Consider the following 14,349-nt stretch of genomic DNA (forward strand, 5'->3'; position numbering starts at 1 on the left):
AGGTGAAACTGATTAGTTCAAGAAAACACAAACACAAAACCCTGAAACTGAGGAGGAAAGGCTTGCCTACTGAGTTTCCTAAGTGATGAGCAATCCTTAGGAACAGCTCCCCACTCTGTAGATTGGGAGTTGGTGGTGGGGCAGTAATGTGTGTTTTAACTTGCCCTCCAGGTGATTTTGTTGTAGCTAAAGTTTACAAACTATCGAGACAGTTTAATTTACAATAAAGCCCTTGAGTAAACCCCTGGTCACAAAGCTGTCAATCAGGTTTTTTTTAATTGACTCTTACACAGGAACAGCCATGTATAATGAGCAATGTTTCAAGAAATCTCTAATTTAAGAGACAAAGATAAAAGAAATCTGAAAACAGAAACAATGTAGTAAACAGAAGAAAACTTGCAAAGGCATTAATATCATCTGAAAGTCATTAAATTCATGAAATAAGAACATTATAAAAGGAATATTCAAAGACTAAAAGAGAGTTATCAAGTAGGAAAGTATAAGAAAAATATGGGAAGAGTTTAGAAGATCCACTATAGAATGCTGCAATTAACAGAGATTTCAGAAAATAAGAGAGAAAATGTTGAGGAGGAAACTGTCAAAGAAATAGTTCAAAAAGGGGCACCTAGGTGGCTCAGTCCATTAGGTGTCTGACTTTGGCTCAGGTTAAGATGTCAGGGTTCTGGCATCCACCCGCACTACGCTCCATGCTGAGTGGGGAGTCTATTTTTGTCCCTCTTCTGCCTGTTCATGCTTTCTTTCTCTCTCTCAAATAAATAAAATCTTTAAAAAAAAATAGTTCAAAGACTTTCCCAGAACTGAGAGAAGACACATTGAAGGCACACTGACTGGTAAACACAATGGATAAAAGAAAATTACACAGAAAAAATTACACTTCATCAGAATGCTAAAGGACAAAAAAAAAAAAAAAAGGTCCAAAACACTATAGACAGAGACAGAACAAGAAAATTACATGCAAAAATAATGGGAACCTATTCTGTGTAATATTGTAATGGTGGATATTATATGTTTGTTAAAACCCATAGGATGTACACGAGCGAACACTAATGTAAACCATGGACTTTGGGTGATATGTCGTTGTGGGTTTACTGATTGTTAAGAAATGTACCACTCTGGAGTAAAATGTTGCTCATGGAGAGGCTGTGTTGTGTGAAGGTGGAAGATGGTATATGGGAACTCACAGCTCAATTTTGCTGTGGACCTAAACCTGTTCTAAAAGATAGTCCTAAAAAAAGGAATGAAAATCAGAATGGCATCTCAGTTCTCTAGCAACGTTAGAGGCCAGAAGACAATAAAGAATTCCCTTAATATTTAAAGTAAAATTATTTAAAATTCAGAATATAACCCAACCAAACTATGGACAGATGGAGAATTTTAAACATTTTTGGACGTCTGAACTGTCAACACATTTACCTTCCAGGAAGAGGAGAATATATTCCACCAAAAGAAGTCAACTGATAAAAGATTCCTTTCTGAGAATGTGCAGCCAATGCATCGCAGTCTCTGCAGGGAGTTGCAGTCAGGGACTCCGAGGTCCTTCCAGACCCATCAAGCTCTTTTGAATATTTACATTCCTAGGTCTCTATCCAAGGTCAGAGGTCTTTTTCTGTAGGAGTTGAAGGGGAAGTGAGAGGAAGGAGGAGGAAACCATGAAGAAATTTTTCATCACTCTAACTCAGTAGCTACTACTTTCCCACTCGGAGCCCTTCCTTCTTTCTTTCCTCCTCTGCCCCCACCCACCTCAGGATCCATAAAACCGCCAGAGCTTTTTGTTTTCCCTCAACTGTGAGACACCTATGTCCAGGTTTATGGACCTGACCACATTCCGTGAGGGAAATGGAACAGAGGCAGCGCTTCCTCTGCTTTTTGTCTCTTACTTATACAACTGCAATAAGTGATTAAAGGTTTAACTCTTTACTTTTTGGCTTGTAGCTTTAACTGGCTACTCAGACACCTGGGCGCTCAGTTCTCGCTCCCTGCTGAGCTGAGCTCCTGACAGCCTCATTCCCCAGGTTACCACTAATTGCAAAAAGTCATTTCATGAAATTTTGCATGAGTGAGGCAGACAAGCTCATGGTCTCCAGGATTCATTCTCTTGGCCTGGGTGGGACAGTTAAGATTCCTGATTCCAAAGTATTTTACAGGGATTATTAATTGTTCTTTTTTTTTTTTAAAGATTTTATTTATTTGACAGACAGAGATCACAAACAGGCAGAGAGGGCAAAGCAGGCTCCCTGCTGAACAGAGAGGCCTAGGTGGGGCTCCATCCCAAGACCCTGAGATCATGACCTGAGCCAAAGGCAGAGGCTTAACCCACTGAGCCACCCAGTCGCCCTATTGTTCTTGTTTTTATCATAATAGCCTCATGTTGTTCTACTGTATGTGTTAAAGTAGGCCACAGTTTCAATACACCTCTACATCAAACACTCATCATCGCGTCACCAAAACTTAAAGCTACTCTGATTTCCCTAAAATTCTGACTCTGACCTGAAACAAAACCTAAGCTTTTTTCATGTCAACATAACCTTGTAGCTTCCTAGCTAATCAGGTACAAACAGGTAAGCTTACGTGGTACTACTATCCTAAAAGGAATGTATTTCTAGGAGCCAATCACAACACAAAACAAGGTGCCTTCATTTATGCTTTATAAACTGAGCTTCAAGTCACTTTTGGTTTGGAAGTCTTCCTATTTCCCAACAGTTTGTCTCCCACTCAAAATATTTGTCTCATGTAAAGTTTTCTGAATTTTCTTTTGACACCATCTATCCAGAGTCCTGTGCTTCTACACAGTCACACTCTCACTAGATGATCTCCAAGATGATCCATGAACAAAGAAGGCAGCAAGATCTTGCAATATAATTGATTACGAAGACAAAAGAAGGCTCTCCAAAAAGTGAAGATCTGGATCTCTCATTTTCCCTGAACTTGTCAACACCTCAAAAATGAGAGAATGGCCAAAAGTGGGAACTAGAGACTGAATATATAAGTGAACAATGGCCAGATACATTTTCTGTATGTTTAGAATTTTCCACAACACAAAATTTAAAATACTTTTAAAATGTCAGTGTCCTTAAAGATTAAATTAAACAACAGAGAGTGAATCTAGATTAAAGGAGAATAGAGATATAAGTAAATGCAGTGCATGCTCCTTGATTGGACTGTAGATTTTTAAAAATTAGCTATAAAGTACATTATTGGAAAAATTGGGGAATTGAAATTGGACTATATATTAGACAAGAGTATGAATCAATGTTATATTTTTTTGGATGAATTTTATATGGTATGTAGGAGGATATCTTTGTTCTTAGGAGATAATGTTGAAATACTTGGAATAGAGTATCACGATGTTTGCAACTTATAAACAGTTCATGAAAAACTGTATGAAGGTAGAGATAAAATAAATGAAAGAAAATGTTAACTGGTAAAACTGAAAGTACAGAATGTAAATTTAATATTCTTACAATTTTCTCATACATTTCCCATACTTTTTTCAAAATAAAAAGTTGGTGGGAAAGGAATACAATAAAATACATATAATATTACAAAGAAGTAAAAGTAAAAATTCCCAGATACTTGTATCTACATTTGGTGCAATGGAAGGATAATCCAAAAATGGATAATAGTTAACTATATTGGAAAGAAGACAGGATAAACAAGAAGGGATTGAAAACTAGATTTTTCTGAATATACATTTTCCATAATGTTTTTGAAATGGACCTTGTAAATTATTCTTATATTCTAAACAGGCTATCAGTCATGATTTCCGTTTCTTACTTTGACTATTATTTAGTAGTGTGATATAAAGTCTCCTTATCTATCCATCCATCCATCCATCTATCTATCCATCCATCTGAGGGAACCAGTATATAATTACTGTTTGTAAATGCTCCTAAACATTAGGAAAATGTCCTATATTCAGAACTATAAGGGTTTTATTATATTCTTTTTCTGCATGATTGCTCCTTGCTTGTGATCTGTTAAATATCTCTTTACTAGTTTATTTTCTCCATTTTAACCATTTTTCTTATCTGTCATATATATTTTGATGTTGTTATTTGTAACATTTTTCATTGTACAGAGATTCCTTAAGAGTTGAGATGACAAGAAATGAAGTTATGAAGAACAAAGCTTTTCATGAGAATCAGTTCACTCACATACTTTATTGTCTGAAGCCAAAGTCCTCAGACTAGTTCTTCCAGGGCTAAGCAAAGAAAATGAAATCATGTGGTCTGCTGACGTCTTCTGGGTGGTATTTTTTTCTTTACGGAGTGTAGAGAGCTTAAATAACTTGCACTCAGCCACAGAGCTAGAAAATGCTGGAGCACTATTCAAATCATGCCCCCTCCCTGTCAAAATTAAATTAAGATAGAGTGATTCTTCTTGGCAGATTCTGCTAAATGCCAAAAATTCCATTTGAAGCTGCCATGAGGTCAGGAAATAAACTCAAGGCTTGCTAGATGTAGGAAACTTAATATGGAGTTTCTGCATTAAGCTAGGACCCCTAATGGCTATACTTCAAAGTAAACTATATCAGAAATAAATTTTGCTATCTAGATGGGAATGGCAAAGGAACATGTCTAGGTCTTGCCTTCTCAAGTATGTCTTAACCTAATTACTACCTAAGTAATTAATTAGCATTGCTAATTAATTACTACAAACCAGCCTTGTGGCTAATTCATGCTGTATGTAGGAGCCTGAAAAATTTCAAGATCATTTGAAGTGGCTTCAGGTCGGATGCATCCTTAAGAGAATGACTGAAGGAAAAAATTATTAATTTATGAAATGATGAAATTATATCCCTTATGCCCAAGTTCAAAAAAATTAACCCCAGATGGTTCAAGGATTTACATATTTAGAAAACTTAGCAGTCTTAGTAAAAAGTATAGTGAGTATCTTTAAACCTCAGGGCAGAGAAGGAGTTCTTTTTTTTTTTTTTTTTTCAGAGAAGGATTTCTTAAGGAAGAATGCACTTAACTAGAAAGACTTACAAGTCTGACTATATTGAAATTAAAAATTTCACTTATCAAAAGACACCTTAATGTGAAAAAAAATTTTTTTTTTAAAGATTTTATTCATTTATTTGACAGAGATCACAAGTAAGCAGAGAGGCAGGCAGAGAGAGAGGAGGAAGCAGGCTCCCTGCTGAGCAGAGAGCCGGATGCGGGGCTCGATCCCAGGACCCTGAGATCATGACCTGAGCCGAAGGCAGCGGCTTAACCCAATGAGCCACCCAGGCGCCCCTGAAAAAAAAATTTAAACTTAAAGAAGACATTCACAATACATACAACTGGAAAAAGATTAGTAAGAGAGTGAGGGAGAATACCTGAAAGGGAGAACTTTCATATATTACTTTATATCCTGGAGAACTTTTCTTTTACAATGTGCATATATTAATTTTTAAAATTAAATTGAAGAAATAAAAATATCCACTGAAGTCAGAGTCAATATCTCCACTCATAGAGATTATCTGATAATCTTTGAAGCCCAGCTGATGTGAATGAGAGAATTCAGGACATTAATACTATCAGCCTTTTGTAAATGATCAAAATTTTCCATTGAAAGGATTTTTAAAACAGACATATCGTAGCTAATAGTAAGAACAAAAGTTTTCACAGCATATTCTATCTATTCTAGAACAACTACCAAACAAGATTTCTAGAAATGCACTAGAAAAAGTATGGGATAATACACATCAGCTTCAGGGCAATGATTTCCTGTGCGGAGGGAAAGGAAAGATGCTTTAAGCGCTATCTATTTTAAAGAAGAGAGAGGTGAGGCAAACGTGGGAAAATGTTAACATCTTGTTAAATGGGGCGGTGGTGGGGGTTGTTACATAGATACTGGTTACATAACTTTTTGAATGTGTGAAATCTTTCATAATTTATATTTTTAACTAAAATTAAGAACACTGGGAAGAAATATGCACCAACACTAGTTGTTTCAGGATGTTGGAAATAAACGGGACTTGTCTATAGTCCCTACGTGTTCTGTAGTGACCACCTCCGACGTTTATATTTTAAAACACGACACACTTGCTTGAAGGGTTTTGAAGTAGTAACCTAGCGGAGAAGAGTGGGGAGACGTCAGGGAGCAGAAGGGCGAAAGCTGTAGATTCGAGGAGCCTGCCCTCGGCCGGACCCACCTACCTACCTCTGGACGGAACCGCAGAAACCTTAACGCAGGCAGGAGAAGTGAGTCCAGGTCAAGGAGGCCGCCACTCAGACCACGCTGTCAATCAGCTGTGCGCTGGGGCAGGGACCTTTGAGGCTAAGCGATACCTGACTCGGCGGAAACGATCACGGAGAGCCTCTGAGAGCGGGCCGAAACTCAAATGAACTCTGGTTCAGGATCCGGAACGAAGCCCGGGTAGCTGGCTCCCCGCGCCACCAAGGAAAGGCTCCCGGTGTCCATTGGGTCGGCTCACCCGGAACGCAAGACGAGGAGCCGCAGGAAGAGGCGGGGCTGGCCGGAAACCGTAAAAGGGGGCACAGCCTTCTCGCTTCACTGGACTTCCGCCGGCGCTTCCTGGCCCTTGCTCTGCTTGGGCTGCTGGACCTAGCATGGTCGACGACGCAGGTGCTGCTAAGGCCCAGGGGGACGAATGGACGCCCGCCCAGTCCCTAAACAGACTGCTCAGGTCACCACTTCCAGCACCGCGGATTCGCACCCGGCCGTGGTGGTTCCCTGTGCAGGAACTGAGAGACCCACTGGTGTTTTACCTGGAGGCGTGGCTGGCTGACTCGATCTTTGGTGAGCCAACCCCGGGTGCTGGTGGTATGACCCCTCCAGTCCTTGAGGAGAGGGACCCCGCAGAGCCACTCTCAACAGTCTCTGCCGGATTGGCAGAGCACCTTAGACGCCACGATGTCCACCTTCCAGCTCTTCCCTTCTCTGGCCAACATTCAAATTTAGCTCCTAATCACCTTGGACCATGCTTCCCCTCAGAGTCTCTCTTTTTCTCTGTAGGCCCAGACCGAGCGGTAATTCCAGAAATGGAGTGGATGAGCCAAGTCCTGCTTATGGTAGACATAGTTAACTCTGGGGACTTAGTTGAAATCACCATCTTCGGACGGCCCCGTGTACAAAATCGGGTGAAGAGCGTGCTCCTGAGCCTGGCATCCTGGCACCAGAAACTTCGTGCCCGAGGTGAGGGTCTCTAAAATCCTGCATGTGGAGGGAACCACTGGTGAAACACCTGGCTGGACCAGGCTTTCTTCCTACCTTACCAAAACTTTTTGCAGTTTCCTAACGCTAGTGTTCTGTGTGCAGCCCCTGGGCGTCCCTTTGTGAGAAGAGTCCCAAGTGGGAACCTGGGAAAGTAAACTGAGATCTAATACATTCAGGCCTGTCACTGCCCATGCAGCCTGGTTTCACCACTATTTCCAGATCTCAGGTTCAGAGCCTCCACCTGAGAAGTGATGCTGCTAGGACCTCCCCTCCTCCCCTATACTACCCTCAATGATGAAGTAGTCTGGAACAGAAAGCGTTTTTCCTTATTCAGCTGAGAAGATGAAACAACTTGAGGAATTCTTGAAGGCACGTGCATCAGAGCCCCAGACTCCAGAGCATCCTGTTGCATAAGTATTGATGAAAAAAAAGTACAGGAGCACTGTGAGAAACGGTCCTGCTTCTGCTACTAAAGTTCAAGAGAAGCACATATCCATACATCTCAGCATTCTTTTTTCCCTGTGTCTTGCTTTATTTTGATGCAAAAGTGAGTTTGTAGTGCCATTCTAGTAAAGAAATGAATTTCCTTTTTGTCCATTGACATAACGATCTTTGCTCACTTAAATTTAAGCAAATATATGAAAGATTGATTCTGTTCATTCATGTCTTGATGTGTGGGGTGGGTAATAGGCTGATAGGTAGTGGCTTTATTTTTGTTTTTTTCCTTTGTCTCTATCATTTTGAATCTACTAACCCTTTTATGATTTTATGGCCAGAGTCAGGCCCTCAAGAACAGGCCCGTGAATTTGCATTTCTAATAAGCTCATAGGTAATACCAATGCTTCTCCTCTAAGGCTCTCACTTTCAAGTTGGTGGATTGGCCTCTGGATAGCACCTAGTGTGCTTTTTCTTCTTGGAGTGGAGGCTTCCTCCCTGCGCACGGGTGGGTGCTCCAACATGAAAGCTGAGGCAATCAGTTATTTCTTCTTTTAGCGTCGTGATTCACCAGAGAACAGCCAGGGTCCTTGGCGTCTTGTTGTTGGAAGGCATCCTGCCACCAAGCCAGCTGTCTCATTTTCTTCTGAGGCCTGCACAGGTGCCCTGCATGAACTGGGCTGTTTCTCCCTTACCCATTACCATGCTATGACCAATTTGTGCAAGACAACCCAACCTCTTGCTGCCTCCACTTTCAGGAAACCGGATTTTTGGGAGAGAGATTGTCAAAAGCTCTGTGGCTTCAGCACAGAGTTGGAAGGGATTTAACGCATGAAGTTTCTTCATCCTTATGCATGATGGATTCTAGCTGTTTACAGGGATTTAAACACACACAAACAAGTCTTTTAATTTTAAAGATTTTACTTATTTATTTATTTAGAGCTCTGCAGAAGTGGGGGGGTGCTGCAGAGGGTGAGAGAATGAATCCCAAGCAGACTAGAACTGCTCAGATGTGGGGCTGGATCCCACTACCCTGATATAACGACCCGAAATCAAGAGTAGGAGGCTTAACCGACTGAGCCACCCAGGTGCCTTGCACAAGTCTTTTAAAATGTGCTGCTTTGATTATAAGTAATATTGAACGTTTTCCTACTTTGCTTCACTTTTTTATAAAATGCTTCCACATTTTTCTTTATTCACTCCTATATTCTTTAAACTCTGAGGATGTGGATTTTATTATCCATACAAGCTTTTGTAACAAATAATAGTCCATTATAACCGGTATTTTCTACCCCTTTCCTTCTCAAAATTTTGCATATGAAAAATTTTCACCGTATGCAATTAAACTAATTATTGTTTTCTGTGTGATTTCCTCTTCTCCCAACCCATTAATTTTAGGTTTAGGTACTCTTGCTTTTTCTCCTCGTGCAGAAATTTGATAAAAATATTCCTACATGTTATTTCTAGTGGGAAATCCACAAAGCCATTGAACATTGTTTTACTGTTATGCTTAGAACATTCTAATTCTAAAAATTATCCAGAATTAAATTACTAAGTGATCCTACATATTTTCATCCTTTATTTGAAGTAACATGTTGAAACCCTAGCCCCTAGTACCTCAGAATATGACTGTATTTGGAGAGGCCTTTAAAGAGATAATTAAAAGAAATGAAGTCCTAAGGATGGGCCCTTCTTGAATATGACTGGGGTATTTATGGGTAGAAGAAATATGTACACAGATAGGTGAGTACATAGAGAAGACCATGTGATGAGACAACAGGATGGCAGCCATCTGCCAGCTAAGGAGAGAGGCCTTGGAAGAAATCAACCCTGCTGACCTTGATTTTGAACTTTCAGCCTCCAGATCTTTGAGAAAATAAATCTCTTTGTGTCAGCCTCCCAGTCTGTTACTTTGTATGGCAGCCCTAGCAAACTCAAACATTTAGTATAGTTTTTCCGTGTTCTGTTTCACTATGTGCTGATACAACATTTTAACTACCTACATAACTTTTTAAAAAAAGGTTTTATTTATTTATTTGTCAGAGAGAGAGAGTGAACACACAAGCAGGGGGAGCAGCAGGCAGAAGGAGAAGCAGGCTGCCTACTGAGCAGGGAGCCCAATGCAGGACTTGCTCCCAGGACCTTGAGATCATGACCTGAGCCAAAGGCAGATGCTTAACCAACTGAACCACTCAGGTGTCCCCTTTCATAACTTCTTAAAAAAAAAAAAAAAGAGTAGCGCTGTCATTCTACTTTTCAGAATTTGAGGGGAATGGTAGCTAGTTATCAGTTTGTATCATATACCAGGCCCTGTGCCAAGCATCAAGATAGGACATGATGAGCTTGCTAAGGTCACAGAGGTGAGATGTGGGGATGAATGGGTGAGATTTGAACCAAAACATTGATTTCAGGATCCAAACCCTTTATACTTTCCCACTGGCTTATTTTTCTCCACACCCAAATTCAGACTCATTTCTCATAGTTTTATTTCTTTTTAAGAGGAATTGGAATAAACCTCTTAACTGTAAAGAATGAACAGTATTCTATTGAGGCACAAGACTTTTTGTTGTAACAAGTCACTAGAATAAAGCTATTTATTAGTCCTACATCCAAGATAAAAATAGCATTATTGACTTTCCTTTTTTTTTTTTTTTAAAGATTTTATTTATTTATTTGACAGAGAGAGAGAGAGAGGGATCACAAGCAGGCAGAGAGGCAGGCGGAGAGAGGTGGGGGGGGGGAGCAGGCTCCCTGCAGAGCAGAGAGCCTGATGTGGGGCTCGATCCCACGATTCTGGGATCATGACCTGAGCCGAAGGCAGAGGCTTAACCCACTGAGCCACACAGGCGCCCCGACTTTCCTTTTTTTAAATAACTGTTTTTTGCTTTATTCTGTTTACATGTGACAGCCTCAAACCCAACACTTGGCTTTTGTCTCTTGACTTTGTTATTCTTTCACTATATCACAGAAACTTTTCCCCGCTAATATATGCAATTTGTTCCTCATCCTGTAGGTTCTCAAAGATCATGGCTCTCCAGCACCAGTACCTGGGTCCTCCCCTTTGACTGTACCCGTGTCTGTCTGTTCTGGGGCTCTGCCCTGGTCCTATCACCCCTGAGGTGCCTTAGGCCAGAAATGCCAAGCAGGCTACATGTTATGTGCCAACTCTGAACAAATACAAGTGCTGCTTGGACTCTAGGATTGAGGGAAGTGAGGCAGGCTGTGTCTGGGTTCCATTACAAAGATTGCTGTGCTTGATCCGTGGGAACACCCTCTGGACATATCTGGAATGAAGGACCCTGGGGGAAAAGCCGCATGTGGGCCACAGCCTCAGACATGGAACAAAGCTTACATTCCATCCTTACCTTTGCAGTTGTTCTGCCTCCCAGGCTGTATTGTCTCACAAATTAGGTAGCTGAGAAGGCATTCTGAAGGCCATGAAGGTACAGGTAGCTTCCCTCCACCCTGGAAAGAACAACATAAGCCCCAAGCTAGAGGGAACTTGGAAGGATAGCTCCCTCAGGGGCCTATGGGGATTCGCAAGTTGCAGGCCATGCTGGCATTAGTTTCTGATCCTCTGGAGTCCATTTCATCCAGGGAAAGTTAGCTGGCTGGCTGTCAGAGGTAGATGCAATTTGGGAGTAAAAACACTTTTCTATGACATACAGAAATAACCTTAATCTTTGGATAAACTTTAAAGAATTTCTAGTCCAAACTAAAAAGCTTTGTCTTCTATGTGCTATCCAGAAACCAAAATAGAGCAGAAGGACCATCTTATTTTAATCAGTTCCAGAAAGAGGGCACACTGCTTTGGAAAGCACTGTCTCAGCAGAAAATACCAAAGGCACAAACATAACCCCTTCCACTTCCCCGTGATACCCTGGATGGGGAGGCAGCTTCTTTCAGCTGATTTTGGGAATGTCGGGGTGCTCCATGAGAGTGTCCAGGGGTCAGGTGAAGTCTTCCACTCTCTGATTGTGGGTTTTGGATGCTTCAGGATCCTTTCCATTTGCTGCTTCTCCTGCATCTTCTCAAAGGCTGCCTGAAGGTGGGTCTGCTTGTCCAGACTGTGCTGCTTCTCCTTTTCATTCATCCCTTTTGCTCATTCCCATTGTTTCCAGGAATTTTACCTTTGTCCATCTATTTCTTCCTCCGCTTGGTCATGCCAAGCTCTGCCACGCTTTTCAGCTTCAGGGGCTCCTTTTGGACCTGCTTGTATGCTTCCATGATGCCCATCTGTTCTGCGTGGATAAATGTTGTTGTGATTTGTCCCACATAACCGACCACCTGGACATGCATATACACAGGCAGGCTAAGGAATGTTGTTTGGGAGACTCGTGCTGTGTGAATAACCTTGGGAGTCTGACTGTTTAAACTATATTATCTGGCCTCCATGTCAGAACCGGCCCTTCTGTTCTGGATGCCAGGAGCTACAAATCTTTTATTTTTTAAAAATTTTTAAAAAGATTTTATTTATTTACTTGAGAGAGAGAGAGAGAGGGAAAGCATGAGAGGAGAGAGGGTCAGAGGGAGAAGCAGACTCCCCACTGAGCAGGGAACCCGATGTGGGACTTGATCCCAGGACTCCAGAATCATGACCTGAGCTGAAAGCAGTTGCTTAACCAACTGAGCCACCCAGATGCCCAGAGCTACAAATCTTATCTCACATCCTCTCCTGCTCCAGGCTCGGCTGGCCCCCCAGAATGGAATCCAGGAAGGAAGGCAGATACACAGCTCAGGTTCCTTGAAAATATAGAAACATGATAACGTGGAAATGCACCTTGCTCCAAACTGCATGTAGGCGAACAAATGTTTCATTTCAAACCCTGTGATTTGCCCTATAATAATGGCCCTTATGGGAATGGTCAGTTGGAAGTCTCACCCGAGGGGAGGACCCTGCACCCAGGCCTCTCTATCGGGACTCCAACCTGGCTGTTTCTACTGGGTTCCCCGGCTGATGAGGCTGGATGTAAAAGTACTCAAGTTGATGTAACTTTGCCTTATTTTCACTTATTGCCGACTATGAGCTTCATCTCTGTGTAGATTCCTTTCCTCTCCTGTTTCTATTAGGTTTCTGTAATAAAGTTTCCTTTCTTTTTCAAAACTGAAACATGGCTGTTGTGAATCTTTTGTTCAGAACACCGTCTCAGATTTACTAATTTTTCTTTTCCTTTCCCTCCCCTTTTCTTTCTTTCTTTTTTTGCCTTTTTTTCCCCCTTTCTTTTCTTTTCTTTCTTGGATTTTATTTTTTCAGACAAGAGCAGGTGGGGAGAGAAGCAGGCTCCCCACTGAGCAAGGAGCCAGATGCATGCAGGCGGGATTCCATCCAAGGGCTCTGGGATCATGACCTGAGCTGAAGGCAGACATTTAACCACTTGAGCCACCCAGGCATCCCATTATTGACTTTTCTGATGAAAAATGTACTTACATGCTCAATATTTAAAAACAAATAAGGTAAGATATAGAGTATTAATTACTCAAAAATTTCACTGCCCATATGTTACCTTCAAGTAGCTTTCCATTACTCCAAATGTTTTTCTAATATTTTATTTTTTCTATTATTTCAGTAAACATTTTATTGATGCATAGCATTCATACAAAAACACACACATTCAAAGTGTGAAAAGATCCATCAAATGAAATAAAGGGAACACATTCATTTAGCTAGCACCCAGAGAAGAAACTACCAGTACTCCAGAAGCCTCCATTTGTACCCTCCCCAAGGATAACTATTATTTTGATTAAATATAAATGGAATTATTGTAAGATTATCTATGCTATAAGTATTGTTTGAGTAAACCATAATTTAGTTTTCTATTCTGTCAGTGTACATTTTGGTTGTTTCCTTTTTGGGCTTAGAAGGAAAGTGCTACTCTGAAAATTCTTGTACATGACTTGGTGCATGCATCTATGCATTTTTATTGAGTATAGATCTAGGTTTGGAGTTGCTGGATTATAGGATGTGCACAAGTTCAAATTGCCAAGGTGATTGAACCAATTTACATTCCTTCTAGCAATGTATGAGACTTCTAATTACATCTTTGTCAACTGTCAAAATTTTCATTTTGGAGAATTTGGGTATTAGTGCTATTGCACTCAATTTTCAAAAATTTAGTTGCTTAATTGGTCACAATTTACATACTATAAAATTGTGAGTGAACAACTCCGTTTTCTTTAGTAAATTTATAAGTTGTACCATTATCACCACAGAGCAGTTTTTGAACATTTCCTTCACTCCAGAAAATTCCCTTGTGCCCATTTGTAGTCAGTTATCACTGTCTCTAACCTCAGACAACCAGTCTGCTTTCTGTCTCTGCAAAATTGCCTTCTTTGAATGTTTGGTATAAATAGAATAATATAAAATGTAGGCTTTTGAGCCTGGCTTCTCTAGTTGGAATATCTCTGAATTTTGATTGAAAGATTTAGTCCACTTCAATTTAATGTAACTATCAATGTGATTTGGCTTATGTCTGCCATTTTGGTATTTGTTTCCTATGTCTTTGGTTTTTTTTCCCTCCATCTTGTGTTGTATAAGTACACTTTTTATGCCATTTAAATAACTTTTTAAAAATAAATTTTTTAGTGTTACCTTAGGGGTTATAAAAAATCCTAATTTATTCTACTTCAGATTAATGAAAGTTTATTTCTGAGAAAATTAGAAACTTTATTCCTTTAATTGGCATATCTATGACTAAACAAAACAAAACAAAAAAGACAAAGCCTAAA

At 40.5% G+C, this 14,349-nt stretch overlaps 1 protein-coding gene and 1 pseudogene across 3 annotated transcripts; one reads left to right on the forward strand and one right to left on the reverse strand.

Annotated features, from left to right (window-relative positions):
* Nucleotides 1-6,515: 6,515 nt before the first annotated feature.
* On the forward strand, nucleotides 6,516-14,133 carry OOEP (oocyte expressed protein). 3 transcript variants are annotated; one of them, XM_047735262.1, is made up of 3 exons: nucleotides 6,516-6,771; nucleotides 6,988-7,167; nucleotides 12,878-14,133. In XM_047735262.1, the coding sequence occupies exons 1-3, from the start codon at nucleotides 6,582-6,584 to the stop codon at nucleotides 12,913-12,915; spliced, it is 408 nt and encodes a 135-aa protein (XP_047591218.1). In that variant the 5' UTR covers nucleotides 6,516-6,581; the 3' UTR covers nucleotides 12,916-14,133. The 3 variants fall into 3 exon arrangements, with proteins under 3 accessions (XP_047591218.1, XP_047591217.1, XP_047591219.1); XM_047735261.1 differs by lacking the exon at nucleotides 12,878-14,133 and adding an exon at nucleotides 7,523-8,504; XM_047735263.1 differs by lacking the exon at nucleotides 12,878-14,133 and adding an exon at nucleotides 7,415-7,479.
* LOC125103316 (protein FAM32A-like) lies at nucleotides 11,526-11,850 on the reverse strand (annotated as a pseudogene).
* Nucleotides 14,134-14,349: the final 216 nt, after the last annotated feature.

Source organism: Lutra lutra, chromosome 6, assembly GCF_902655055.1.
Source record: "Lutra lutra chromosome 6, mLutLut1.2, whole genome shotgun sequence".
Lineage (NCBI taxonomy): Eukaryota > Metazoa > Chordata > Mammalia > Carnivora > Mustelidae > Lutra > Lutra lutra.

What these genes read in the sequence shown, in the direction of transcription:
- OOEP (XM_047735261.1), top strand. Translation starts at nt 6,582, where the DNA reads ATGGTCGACGACGCAGGTGCTGCTAAGGCCCAGGGGGACGAATGGACG. An exon ending in GCTGGCTGACTCGATCTTTG is followed by an intron (nt 6,772 to 6,987) that starts GTGAGCCAACCC and finishes TTTTCTCTGTAG; the next exon opens with GCCCAGACCGAGCGGTAATT. An exon ending in CCAGAAACTTCGTGCCCGAG is followed by an intron (nt 7,168 to 7,522) that starts GTGAGGGTCTCT and finishes TTCCTTATTCAG; the next exon opens with CTGAGAAGATGAAACAACTT.